We start from the raw sequence: 10635 nt of genomic DNA on the forward strand, positions 1-10635 counted from the left end.
AAGAAAAGAAAAGAAAAGAAAAGAAAAGAAAAGAAAAGAAAAGAAAACCTTTACATGAACTTTGTGTCCCTTAATGTCATAAATTTTCTCTTTGCTTCATTTAAAAGGGGGGTAGGGGTGGACAGAGGAAGGGAGGAAGGGAGGGAGGGAGAGACAGAGACAGAGACAAGCCCACCCTCAAGAAGGACCTGGACAAGAGAAGAAAGCTACCACTAATGACAGAAACTAATCCTTACTGAGACATCCTTAGTGTCACGGATTCTAAGTGGTTAAGATAAATCCATTTCAGTTTAAAAATGTCTTTGAGGTTTCTCTCCTTTGACCCTCAGAACGACCCTCTGAGAGCAGCTATTAAGCCTATAGTCGTTTGACCACAAAGGTTCTGAGTGGGAGGTGAGCGTAGATTAAGGTCAGGGAAGGACTAGAATCTGGGTCTTCTCCCCCAGAATCCTCTGCCGGTTTCCCCAACACAGGAGGAACAGGTCAGCGGGACTGCGAAGGGTAAGGTCCCAGTGCAAATCACCTGTGGCTGAGATGAACTTGTTGTAGTTCTCATAGACCAGGGTCTGCATGTCGCTGTCTAGAGCCCGGATCTGCCGCACCATGTCTGTTTCACTGTCCATCAGCTGGGCCAGGGGGCACTCTCTACGCAGCTGGAGTAAATGGGATTGTTAGTGTTCAGGTCAGGGGGTACTCAGGTCCCTCAGGCTTTCAGAGCACGAAAACCCGCATCCCACCCCTGTCCGGAATCCTAGACATAGAGCCTATAAGTGGCACGGGTCGGGAGTTACTAGGTTCGGTCCTGTTTGGGATTTGTCAGCGTTTCAAACGCTCAGACCCGGCCAAGGCCCAGTCCTTATGCCTGTCAGCGCCTGGGCCACGCCCCCTACCCGGGGCCCGTCAGAACGTCAGCCCAGGACACCTCCGACGCCGCATCACTTGAGGCCAGTCCAGATCTGCCCATGCCCCCCTAGACTCCAGCTCTGCCTCTGCTTCCTGCCCGACCGTCGTCGTCTTTTTATGAACCCCTGCTTCCCTCACCCCGCAACAAAGTCGAAGGCACGATCTGGGGGTGCAATGTATCGGGAGCCTGGTTCCCCCCACCACACAAACACACACCTTGTCCAGATACACTTCCGGGTCGAAGTGCGCCCCGTTGAGATCCGTCGGGTCCAGGGGGTCCGACCCCGAGGGGCGCCCCGCCGCCTCCCCCTCCGAGAGGCCATAGTAAAGCTTTAGCATCCCGTGCGCCTTCCGCCGACGCTCCGGAGCCTCTGCCTCGGGCCCCTCCGGAGAGTCCCCGGGTCCAGACCCCGGGCCAGGCCCAGCGGCTGCCGCCGCCATCGCTCCAACTGCAGCCCACGGGCGTGAGGCTGGGAAGAGGACCGGGAGGAGGCACTTCCGGGAGCCATAAAGTTCTTGTTGAAACGAGGCAGTCCTGCAGGTGAAACGTCCCCCCGCAGCCCTGGGTCCTTCGAGACTAGAGTTCCCCCGCACCTTTCCTCCCCGAGCGAAGAGGTTCCGGGAGAAGCCTGGGCTCCCCCAGCTTCTCGGGTGGAGGGAAGGAGTGAGTGGAACTGGTCCGGTTGCTTCCCTCCCGGATGGAAGGCTGGTCCTGGCTCCCAACCCCGCGCACCCTTGCGGGCAAGGACCCCCGGAATATGGGGACGGAGCTCCCGCCGCGGAGCCAGAGGGCGTGTGCCGGACGTCCTGGCACTGGCTCCTTACCTGGGCGGCGGCGGCTCCGTTTCCCCCATTCCTAAACTTGGGGGACAGACTTCACAGTGGGGTTGCGAGTATTAAATGCCCGCACAAGAGGACAGGTAATGACTTGAAGTTCAAACTGAGACCACGATGAGTTTTAACGGAGAAAACGACTTCGCGTCGTGGTCCTTGAAACATTACTTATGATGGGCTGTGGTGGGCTCGCGGCGGGGAGGAGAGGGCAGGGGAAGTGTTGGAAGGGAACTCACCTTGCAGGGGTCTTGCGGGCCCGACGCATCCTACCATGTGTTTTCCTATGGCCGGCGAGCTGAGAGTTGTTTTTTGTTTTCATTGGTTTTAAAAAATTAAGACTGATGTTTGATGATACGTGAAAATTATTTAAGTTCATATAATCAGACTAGATCTTAAAAGTTCTCGTCATGAGAAAAAAATGTGTCGCTATGTGACGGGTGTTAACTAGACTTCACTGTGATCCGTTTGAAAATATACACAAAGAGCGAACCATTATGTTGTACGCTTGAAACTAATGAAGTTATGTGAAATATTACAGTGTCTATAGTTTTTTTAAAATATCCATTTATTTGGGGGAGAGTACAAGCCGGGGAGGGCAAGAGAGGGGGACAGAGGATCCGAAGTGGGTTCTGCACTGACAGGCCAAGAGCAGAGAGCCTGATGTGGGTGGGGCTCAAACTCAGAACTGGAAGATGGTGACCTGAGCTGATGTCACTCAACCAACTGAGCCACCCAGGTGCCCCATCTAGTGTCTGTAGTTTTATTTCAACACCAGCCATGACCACTTGTTTACATTTTATTTATGCCCACTTTTGCACGACAACAGCAGAGTTGAGTAGTTGCATCAGAGGCTATATGGCTGGCAAAACCTAAAACGTTTACCATCTGGTCCTTTCAAAGAAGTTTGCTGACCCCTGAAATCTATATTCAGAAGGATGTTCAGAGGCTGTTTAAAAAAACACAGTGTCAGGGGCACCTGGGTGGCTCAGTCGGTTAAGCGTCTGACTTTGGCTCAGGTCATGATCTCGTGGTCTGTGAGTTTGAGCCCCGCGTGGGGCTCTGTGCCGAGCTTAGAGCCTGGAGCCTGCTTCGGATTCTGTGTCTCCCTCTCTCTCTGTTCCTCCCCCGCTCTCCTTCCCTCTCTCTCTCAAAAATAAACAAACATTTAAAAAATATTTTAAAAAATACAGTGTTGGCCTATGAAGCTATAATCTTAAGAAAATGAAGAAAAGAGTATAAAGATTTAGATCTACTCCAAGAAGTCTGTAAACTTAAAAAAAATAGGTTGCAGAACACTGATGAGAAAAATTACCCAAAATTTGGAAATAAGACCCAAAATGCAACATGTCCTCCCAGTGCCATAGCCATCCAAGGACTATTTAAATACCCATAGGGATGAACATTTGATTTTGCTATTTACCACTAAGTGTTCAGAGGCAGATATTACAAGTAGATATTGTGCAGATACAGAACATTTATATCCAGTAGAAAAAATAACTTCCAAAGTTGTATTTCTTATCGCCCTATAGGGCATGAACCAGTTTTGTGTCTAACCTAGAATCATACTCTAACACTCCTCTTTAAATGCCTATCAATATCCAGCTCCCCAAGACGTATTACCACCTTACTGAGGGGGAACCCCTCACTGATGGGTTAATACAGCTTGGTTACATGTTCATTCCAGATCTAGCATCAGACTTTTAACATTTTGAAGATTATACTCTGACAATACATATGCTGTGATTCTCTACATATTTTTTAAATTATGCATGTATATGCACATGTACGCACATGTAGTTACATCAAGAAGGGACCCAAAAGGGGCGCCTGGGTGGCTCAGGTGGCTACGCGTCTGACTTCAGCTCAGGTCATGATCTCACGGTTTGTGAGTTCGAGCCCCGCATTGGGCTCTGTGCGGACAGCTCGGAGCCTGGAACCTGCTTCGTATTCTGTGCTGTCTCTCTCTCTGCCCCTCCACTACTCGCACTCTGTCTTTTCTCCCTCTCAAAAATAAACAAACATGAAAAAAAATTTTTTTTGAAGAAGGGACCCAAAGGATACCCACTCACCAAACTATCGAGGGGGTTACCTGTTAGGTACGTAGGAGGTGGAAGGCTCTTGCCTTTTCCTCTGTATGCTTGTGTATCATGCAAATCTGTTTTTTTTTTTTTTTTTTTTTTTTTGAGAGAGAGAGAGAGAGAGAGAGGGTGCAAGTGAGCGAGGGGCAGAGAGGAGAGAGAGAGAGAAAGTGGGGCTCATCTGAAGTGGGGTTTGTTTTTACTGGAAGCAGGGCTCGAAACTCACGAACCATGAGATCATGACTTGAGCTGAAACCAAGAGTCAGACGCTTAACTGACTGAGCCACCCAGGCACCCATCATGCAAATCTTTTACAAAAACAAGTTCACACACTACTTGGATACTTCCTTCAATGGCACTGAGCCAGGGACGCCTGGGTGGCTCAGTGAGTTGAGCAGCTGGCTTCGGCCCAGGTCACGATCTCATGGTTCATGAGTTCAAGCCCCACATCGGGTTTGCTGCTGTCAGTGAAAAGCCTGCTTCAGATCCTCTCCCCACCCCGCCCCTCCCCTACTAGTACGTGCTCTCTCTCTCTCAAAAATAAACATTAAAAAAAAATTTTAATGACACGGAGCCAGAAACCCTAATGCATAAAAGCTCATGTGTATTCACCAGAGAACCGAGATGCAAACTATTGTTTCAGCAGTGGGCCCATGGCTGGGCCCTGGGTGTCACCCCTGTGATGTGTCAGAACGGGGGTCTCAGGGACGGTTGTGATTAAGGACACTGGGCAGCAAGCATGGTGTGGCAGGAGACTTTGGGTCTTGGCCAGACCCTGAACCTTACTTCTGGGGCAGAGAGACAGGAAGGAGGCACGAGGGTGGCCAAGTTCATGTTGTCCTTCTACTTTAGTTCTTGGGAGTGTTCGTGTCCCTCCACACCATTTCTGCCCATTTTTCTGGATTCTGTGGTTGAGAGTCCTGGAGTTTTCACCTCTTACACGTATGGAGAAAATGTTTTCTTCTTGTGTGGAAGTGTCCCTGCCCACTTAGTCTCAGTACTGACTCCTTCACTCATGGCCGTGAGCACTTGAGCCGGCACTCCCTCTCTCTACCTCGAACTTGTGCACAAAACAGGATTTATGCCACGAGTCTCACCTGGGACTCCGGGAAAGGACAGAGATGATGGGGGTGAAAGTGCTGCGTGCTTGAAGGTGGCAGAGAAGGGCAAGCTGGTCAGCATCAGGCCCCTGAAGAAGAGGATGGAAGAGCCGGGTGCTCTCTGGACCTACGGAAGGCCCGGGGAAGGTGCCAGAACAGTTACGGACACTCTTTCACCTCTTCCCTTCCCTTCGTTCCTCCCCATTAGGGGATGGAGCAGATACTTGGGGCTTGCAATTCAGCCCAGGCCTCCTCACCTTGCAATGCCCTCCAGCTACCCTTCTGGGGCCTACTCTCTTGTTGGCCGAAGACTTGCCGTGGACCTGCGACATGCCCTTCTGCCGTTCCGAGCCCCGGCTCTGTACAAGTACCCACACTGCCTCCTCTGTGGCACTGTCGAGGGGACTCAGCGAGAAGGTACGCGGAAGCGTACACGGTGTGCGGGCAAGATGATACGGGACGCTGTCCCTTCATCAACCCGATGAAGCCAACAGGCTCCTGCTGGCCTGCACCTGTCACCCTCCAACCTCCCTTAACTTGGGAGCTCCCCTGGCCCCTCATGAACCACTCCTCTATTGGCTGGAACCAGCCTGGATTCTAGAATCTTGTCCCCTCCAATGTCCTTGTGGCCCTGGAACCCCACCGCTATTCCAAACCGTGCACTCTAGAAAGAGAAGGGCCAGCTGCTTCTCCTGGACAGCGTCGGCTTGCTCAACTCCGCGTCTGACTGGAGTCTCCGCTGCCGCCAGGATGCGGTGGCGGGACCGGCTGGCTGTGCTCTTCTTTCCAGAAGGCATGATGCTCACTGTGGCCTCACTGATGCTCTTCCTCATACACCTGAGCGTCTTTGCCAGCGACGTGCACAACTTCTGTGTCACCCACCACTACGACCGCATGAGCTTCCACTACACGGTTGTCCTGATGGTAGACCGGGGCCGGGGCTCAAGGGCGTGGTCGGGGGAGGTCCAGGGGCTGATGGAAACCCCGCTGTTGTCTCAGGGGGCCACTCTCCCACCGGATGGGGCCTACAGTTCTCCCAGGTGATCGGCATCTGCTGGGCCGCCATGGGGTCACTCTACGCTGAGATGACCGATAACAAGTTTCTTCGGTGCTTTTCCCTGACCATCCTGAGTGAGTGGGGGTGGGGGCTGGGCTAAGGGGGAGGGGGCGCTTTGGATCCCCGAGACCTGGCAAAGAGCAGGCAGGGAACGCTGATGGGGGCTCTCTCCTCTGCCCAGTGCTAAATGGAGCCATGTTCTTCAACCGGCTGTCTCTGGAGTTTCTGGCCATCCAATACCGGGAGGAGAGTCACTGAGGCCAGAGGACCGGGCCGAGAAGGGGGAAGGAAAAGGAGGCTTCGGTGTTTTAATAAAGTCTGTCATTTATTTCCACCTGTCATCTCCTTCGTGGGGAGGAGGGTGGGAGGCTGGAGACCCAGGGTAAGCAGGTCAAGACAAACGTTTGAACTGCAGGGGCCCCAAGCCCAGCCAGCAGCCACTCTAGTGGACTTGGCCGGGCCTGGGATCTTAGTGTCTCAAGCTTGAAGGAGAGGAGCGGAGGAAAAAAAGCCCCCAGACCTCCCCACCTCAGGCCCCCAGGTCCTAGGCTGGCCCAGCTCCAAGCAAGGGCTCAGGAGGGTCCCACACGGATGTGAGGGTTCATGAGCGGGTCCAAGTTGGGATCGCTGTCAGCTGCAGCTCGGCCCAGGCGAGACATGAGGGCAAGGAGAGCCAGGAAGCCCAGAAGCCCCAGGAGCAGCAGCAGCCCTGCCCGCTGGAGCAGGGTCAGTGGCCGCTTACGAGACCCAGCCCGGCTCCTAGGGGGACGAGGGGAAAGTCCAGTCAGGTTCCCAATCCCTGACGGCCCCTCAGCCCGGAGAGGAACCCCAGTCACGACACTTGTCTTCTGGCCCTAGGGCCACCATTCCTGAGCTTTGTTTCTTCACGTGTGCAGGGTCAACCCTGCACCTGCCCATTACACAGGTGACTGTGCAGCACAAACCAGCTGAGGCAACAACTTGTTCTGGAAACTGGAATGTGTCAGGCATGGTAGAGTCACTAAGGTCAGGTGGTGCCAGAGCAGGAAGGGGCCTCAAAGAGCCCAAGTTCAAGCCCCAGATACCTAACGGGCAAGGAAACAGCCCACGAGTACAGCAGACCCAAGACTCCTACTGCCAAGCTGCGGCCTCCCGGCACAGCCCAACACGAGGGGTCACTGCCCAGAACAGGCCCCTTTTGTCATGAGACCATCACGCCCAGGGCCTCTGGCTCTCACTTCCTCCCCTCCCCCTTCCTGCCATGCTGCCCCACCTGACCCTGTGTACCTGAGCAGCTGGGCCAGCCAGCCCAGGGCAGGCCGGCGACGGTACTTGTCATCATCACAATCCCCGTGGAAGCCTGGTGAGCGGTCATCGTCCCGCGTGTCATACACCTTCCTCGGGGCTGAGGCTGCAGGGGCAGAGCCACCGGTATCCACAGGCTCAGAGAAACTGGCCTGCAGCAGGGTGGGGGGTGGGGAGGGCAGGAGCTCCTTGCCCTCTCAGCCTGACAGAATGTCTCAGAATCGTGGGGAGGTGATGGCCATGTAAGAGTGAGAGGGGAGGGCCCCCCCCCCGGGGGGGGGGGGGACTCTGGAACCCTGAGCTCCTTACAAGCCAGCCCACTCCCTTTCTATCCTCCTCTAGACTGGACAGTGCCCCGGCTCACCGTGAGTCAAGGGCTCAGGGCTGCCCATGTGGATCACCGTGTGCTGCTCGGGCCGGCTCGGGGAAGCGGGGGGCCGGGGGACTTGGCTGTAGAAGGCTGGGGCGGCGGAAGCACTGGCAATCTCCTCTCGTTCAGGGGCACCACTGGCTATGGCAAGAAGAGAGCTGTCAGCAGAGCGGGGAGGCGAGGGCCCCCAAAGGCAGTGCGGGCCACCGCTTACCATTAAAACTAGACCAGTCGGAGAAGTCAGAGGTGTTGACGGGCTCGGGTTCCGGGCTCACCACTTCATCGATCTGGAGGAAGGAGCGTGTGTCATCGGCCTGCCTAATTATGTCCCTCCCCACCCATCTGGCCCAGGTGGCACCCAGGGCAGATGGTCAGACAGACAGATTCTCACCAGAGGAAGGCCCAGTCCTGCTCGGGCCCAGTTGACCGTGGCCAGCTTCTCTCTCAGTGCAGAAGCCACAGGGCCAGCCAGGTTGGTCGGGGGGAAGATGGGGCCACTGCAGCTGGGGCACTGGTAGCCAGCAGGCGCTGTGTTTCGGGGTAGCTGGGCGGCACGTTCGTTGAGGCAAGCCCAGTGGAAGAGGTCTTAGGGCCCATGAGATAGGGGAGGAGAGGCAAGAGGAAGAAGACACTTAGGACCCCTAGCCCAGCAACAGCCCCCAGCCTGCTGTAGGGACATAGGCGCACATACACCTAAGCCTGCAGCCTTCCTGTCCTCACTTAGGTCCATTTCAGCAGTGTTCCCTAAGACTTGAGCCTTCTTGGTCACCACTGACCCAGTCAAGGTAGATGCTACCAAGATCCCCAGCCCACTAGGAGGGAGAAGCCCACCAGGGTGGGAAGATGCCAGCGACCCTTAAAGTGAGTCCTCTCTGAACCTGCACTGAACACAAGATCCTCGGGCTAACAGCTAATCAAGAACAGTTTCAGAAAAAGTTCCTACACACACACACAGGCACAGGGATGCATGTACACACCCACGGACACAAATGTACGCGTGCTTGTACACCTACAGTCAAACACAAGTACCGTCCCCTGTATCTATACTCGTGGGCACACTAACTCGCACACGTACACATCTATACATTCACGTTTGCTAAAATTCAAGCACTGTCACCCACACATACTCCTGCCACCCCACAACGCACCTGTGTTCGTATGTTCACACGATTTACCCGTTTACTCGTCCCCAAGTACTAAGGAACCCGTTAACACATGTAAAAACATAACCCACGTTAAATTCATGGATATAGATACACACACACACACACCGAGAAATACATACACGGAGCTCTCTTGCACTCGCTCCTTCAAAAAAGTGGAACTAAGACTCCTACACCGCAGTCAGGTCAAGGTCACGACACATGTGACTGCTGACTTCTTTTTGCTGATTTACTGTGGGAAACTCCCTTCCTCTCTCCCTTCAGCTCACTGTTGGTCCAGCCAGCTACTGCCCACAGTCATGATGATAACCACAAGTTTGACCGACTCTCCTTCAATCCTCAAAACGGGCAGGTAAGCAACTAAGAGCTTTAGGGGCGCCTGGGTGGCTCAGTCGGTTAAGCGTCCAGCTCTTGACCCTGGCTCAGATCATGACCTCACGGGTTCATGAGTTTGAGCCCCGAACTGGGGGACATCAGTGTGAAGCCCACCTGGGATTCTCCTCTCCCTCTCTGTCGCTTCCCCACTCTCGCGCGCGCTCTCTCTCTCAGAATGAATAAACTTAAAAAACGAGAAACAAAAAAAAAAACCTAGGAGCTTTAATTTTTAGGGCAAAACACTGAGGTCTACAAAGGGAAAATGACTTGTCTGAGCTCGCATAGCAGGTAAATAATGCAGCAGGGCTAGAATTTTGGGCTCCAGCCTCCCAAGCTTGGGAGGGGGTGGTTTCCGTTGCCCTGCTGCTTAGAGAGGCCCTGGAAACTGGTCACCAAGCTGGGCCTGTCCTGATCCCTCCCAAGGTGCTCAGGCCTCACCATAACAGACGAGGCGGGTGGTCTCCCGGTTGGCCAAGGGTATGTTGCACAGTCGGCAATTTGGATTGTAGTCGCTATCTTGGAGCCACTGCAGATAGGACTGGACGATGCACTGCAGAGGGAGAAAGAGGTCACAACTGGGGCCCATCTTCTCAAGGCCCAGCTGCTGGTCTCTCATCACAAAGGAGAATCATCCTTTCTTTTGTCCAATCAATAAACATTTATTGAGCCCACAGTGTGCTAGAGTCTGTCTTAAGGGCTGGGGATAGAGCTGAGAACAAAATAAACCAAGTTCCTCCCCTCCTGGAGCTTCCATTCCAGCCCAGGCCCTTCAGAGATTTGGAGAAAACCAATACTGCCTGCCCACCCAGTGCCCTGCTCAGCCGCTCCCATGAAGGACGCACCTTGGCGTGATTGGCTACCAGGCAGTGCTCGCAGACGTTGACCCGGTGTTCGAAGCAGAACAGATTGGTCACCTTCCTCTTGGGGCACTTGCAAAGTCCCATATTCGACCCTGAGAAAGGAGTCTGAGTTAACAGAGAATTCTGTTGTCCGCCACTACGAACTCACAAGCCCAGATGGTTTCCACTCTGAACTCCTCTAGACACCTCTCATTATCGCCCCAACCCCCAATTCCTGCCCACTGCCCCGCTACATCCCTGGCCACGCCCCCTGAACAAATCCCGCCTCTACTGACCCCCCATTCCTCCTGGATCCCGCCCCCCGCCACGTCCCTCCATCAGCGTCTCTCCGATACCAGCAGCCCCGCCCCCAGGGGCTCCGCCTGAGCCCCACCCCCTCCAAGCCCCGCCCCCACGTTCAATACAGACCCCGCTCTTCGCGTTACCGAACGACCGCCACACCGGTCCCGACAGGCGCGAGAGCTGGCCCGAGGCGCGGAAGGACAGACACCGCGCTCAGCCGAGCTCTGCGCTCTCTACCCCGGACCGCTCTGATTATCCCTCCGCTGCCACGTCTCTTCCGGGTGCGGCGCGCTCTGATGACGCTAGCGTGCCACTGGCCCCGCCCCTGC

The 10635-nt window shown here is 54.5% G+C and overlaps 3 protein-coding genes across 8 annotated transcripts in view; 1 reads left to right on the forward strand and 2 right to left on the reverse strand.

Moving 5' to 3' along the window:
- Positions 1-1422, reverse strand: part of VPS51 (VPS51 subunit of GARP complex) — a 20373-nt gene extending 18951 nt beyond the window's left edge. The window contains exons 1-2 of one of the 2 annotated variants that reach the window (XM_049643058.1): positions 1120-1422; positions 524-653 (exon numbers count right to left, since the gene is read on the reverse strand). In XM_049643058.1, coding sequence (XP_049499015.1) covers positions 524-653; positions 1120-1344 — 355 coding nt within the window. In that variant the 5' untranslated portion in view covers positions 1345-1422. Of the gene's footprint in view, positions 1-523; positions 654-1119 lie in introns of those variants that run through there. The other variant, XM_049643068.1, reaches the window with a different exon arrangement.
- Positions 1423-5588: 4166 nt separating this feature from the next.
- On the forward strand, positions 5589-6358 carry TMEM262 (transmembrane protein 262). Of its 3 annotated transcripts, none has more exons than XM_049643204.1 (3): positions 5589-5839; positions 5947-6014; positions 6154-6358. In XM_049643204.1, the coding sequence occupies exons 1-3, from the start codon at positions 5666-5668 to the stop codon at positions 6356-6358; spliced, it is 447 nt and encodes a 148-aa protein (XP_049499161.1). In that variant the 5' UTR covers positions 5589-5665. The 3 variants fall into 3 exon arrangements, with proteins under 3 accessions (XP_049499161.1, XP_049499158.1, XP_049499160.1); XM_049643201.1 differs by having other exon boundaries at positions 5947-6046; positions 6154-6277; XM_049643203.1 differs by having other exon boundaries at positions 5589-5827; positions 5947-6046; positions 6154-6277.
- ZFPL1 (zinc finger protein like 1) lies at positions 6277-10614 on the reverse strand. 3 transcript variants are annotated; one of them, XM_049643163.1, is made up of 8 exons: positions 10450-10614; positions 10007-10116; positions 9603-9714; positions 8018-8211; positions 7841-7913; positions 7621-7767; positions 7239-7362; positions 6277-6731 (listed from the first exon to the last, which is right to left on the reverse strand). In XM_049643163.1, exons 2-8 carry the CDS (start codon positions 10106-10108, stop codon positions 6545-6547), a joined length of 939 nt encoding a protein of 312 aa, XP_049499120.1. In that variant the 5' UTR covers positions 10109-10116; positions 10450-10614; the 3' UTR covers positions 6277-6544. The 3 variants fall into 3 exon arrangements, with proteins under 3 accessions (XP_049499120.1, XP_049499114.1, XP_049499111.1); XM_049643157.1 differs by having other exon boundaries at positions 10433-10614; XM_049643154.1 differs by lacking the exon at positions 10450-10614 and adding an exon at positions 10300-10359.
- Between the last annotated feature and the right edge of the window lie 21 nt (positions 10615-10635).

Source organism: Panthera uncia, chromosome D1, assembly GCF_023721935.1.
Source record: "Panthera uncia isolate 11264 chromosome D1, Puncia_PCG_1.0, whole genome shotgun sequence".
Taxonomy (NCBI): domain Eukaryota; kingdom Metazoa; phylum Chordata; class Mammalia; order Carnivora; family Felidae; genus Panthera; species Panthera uncia.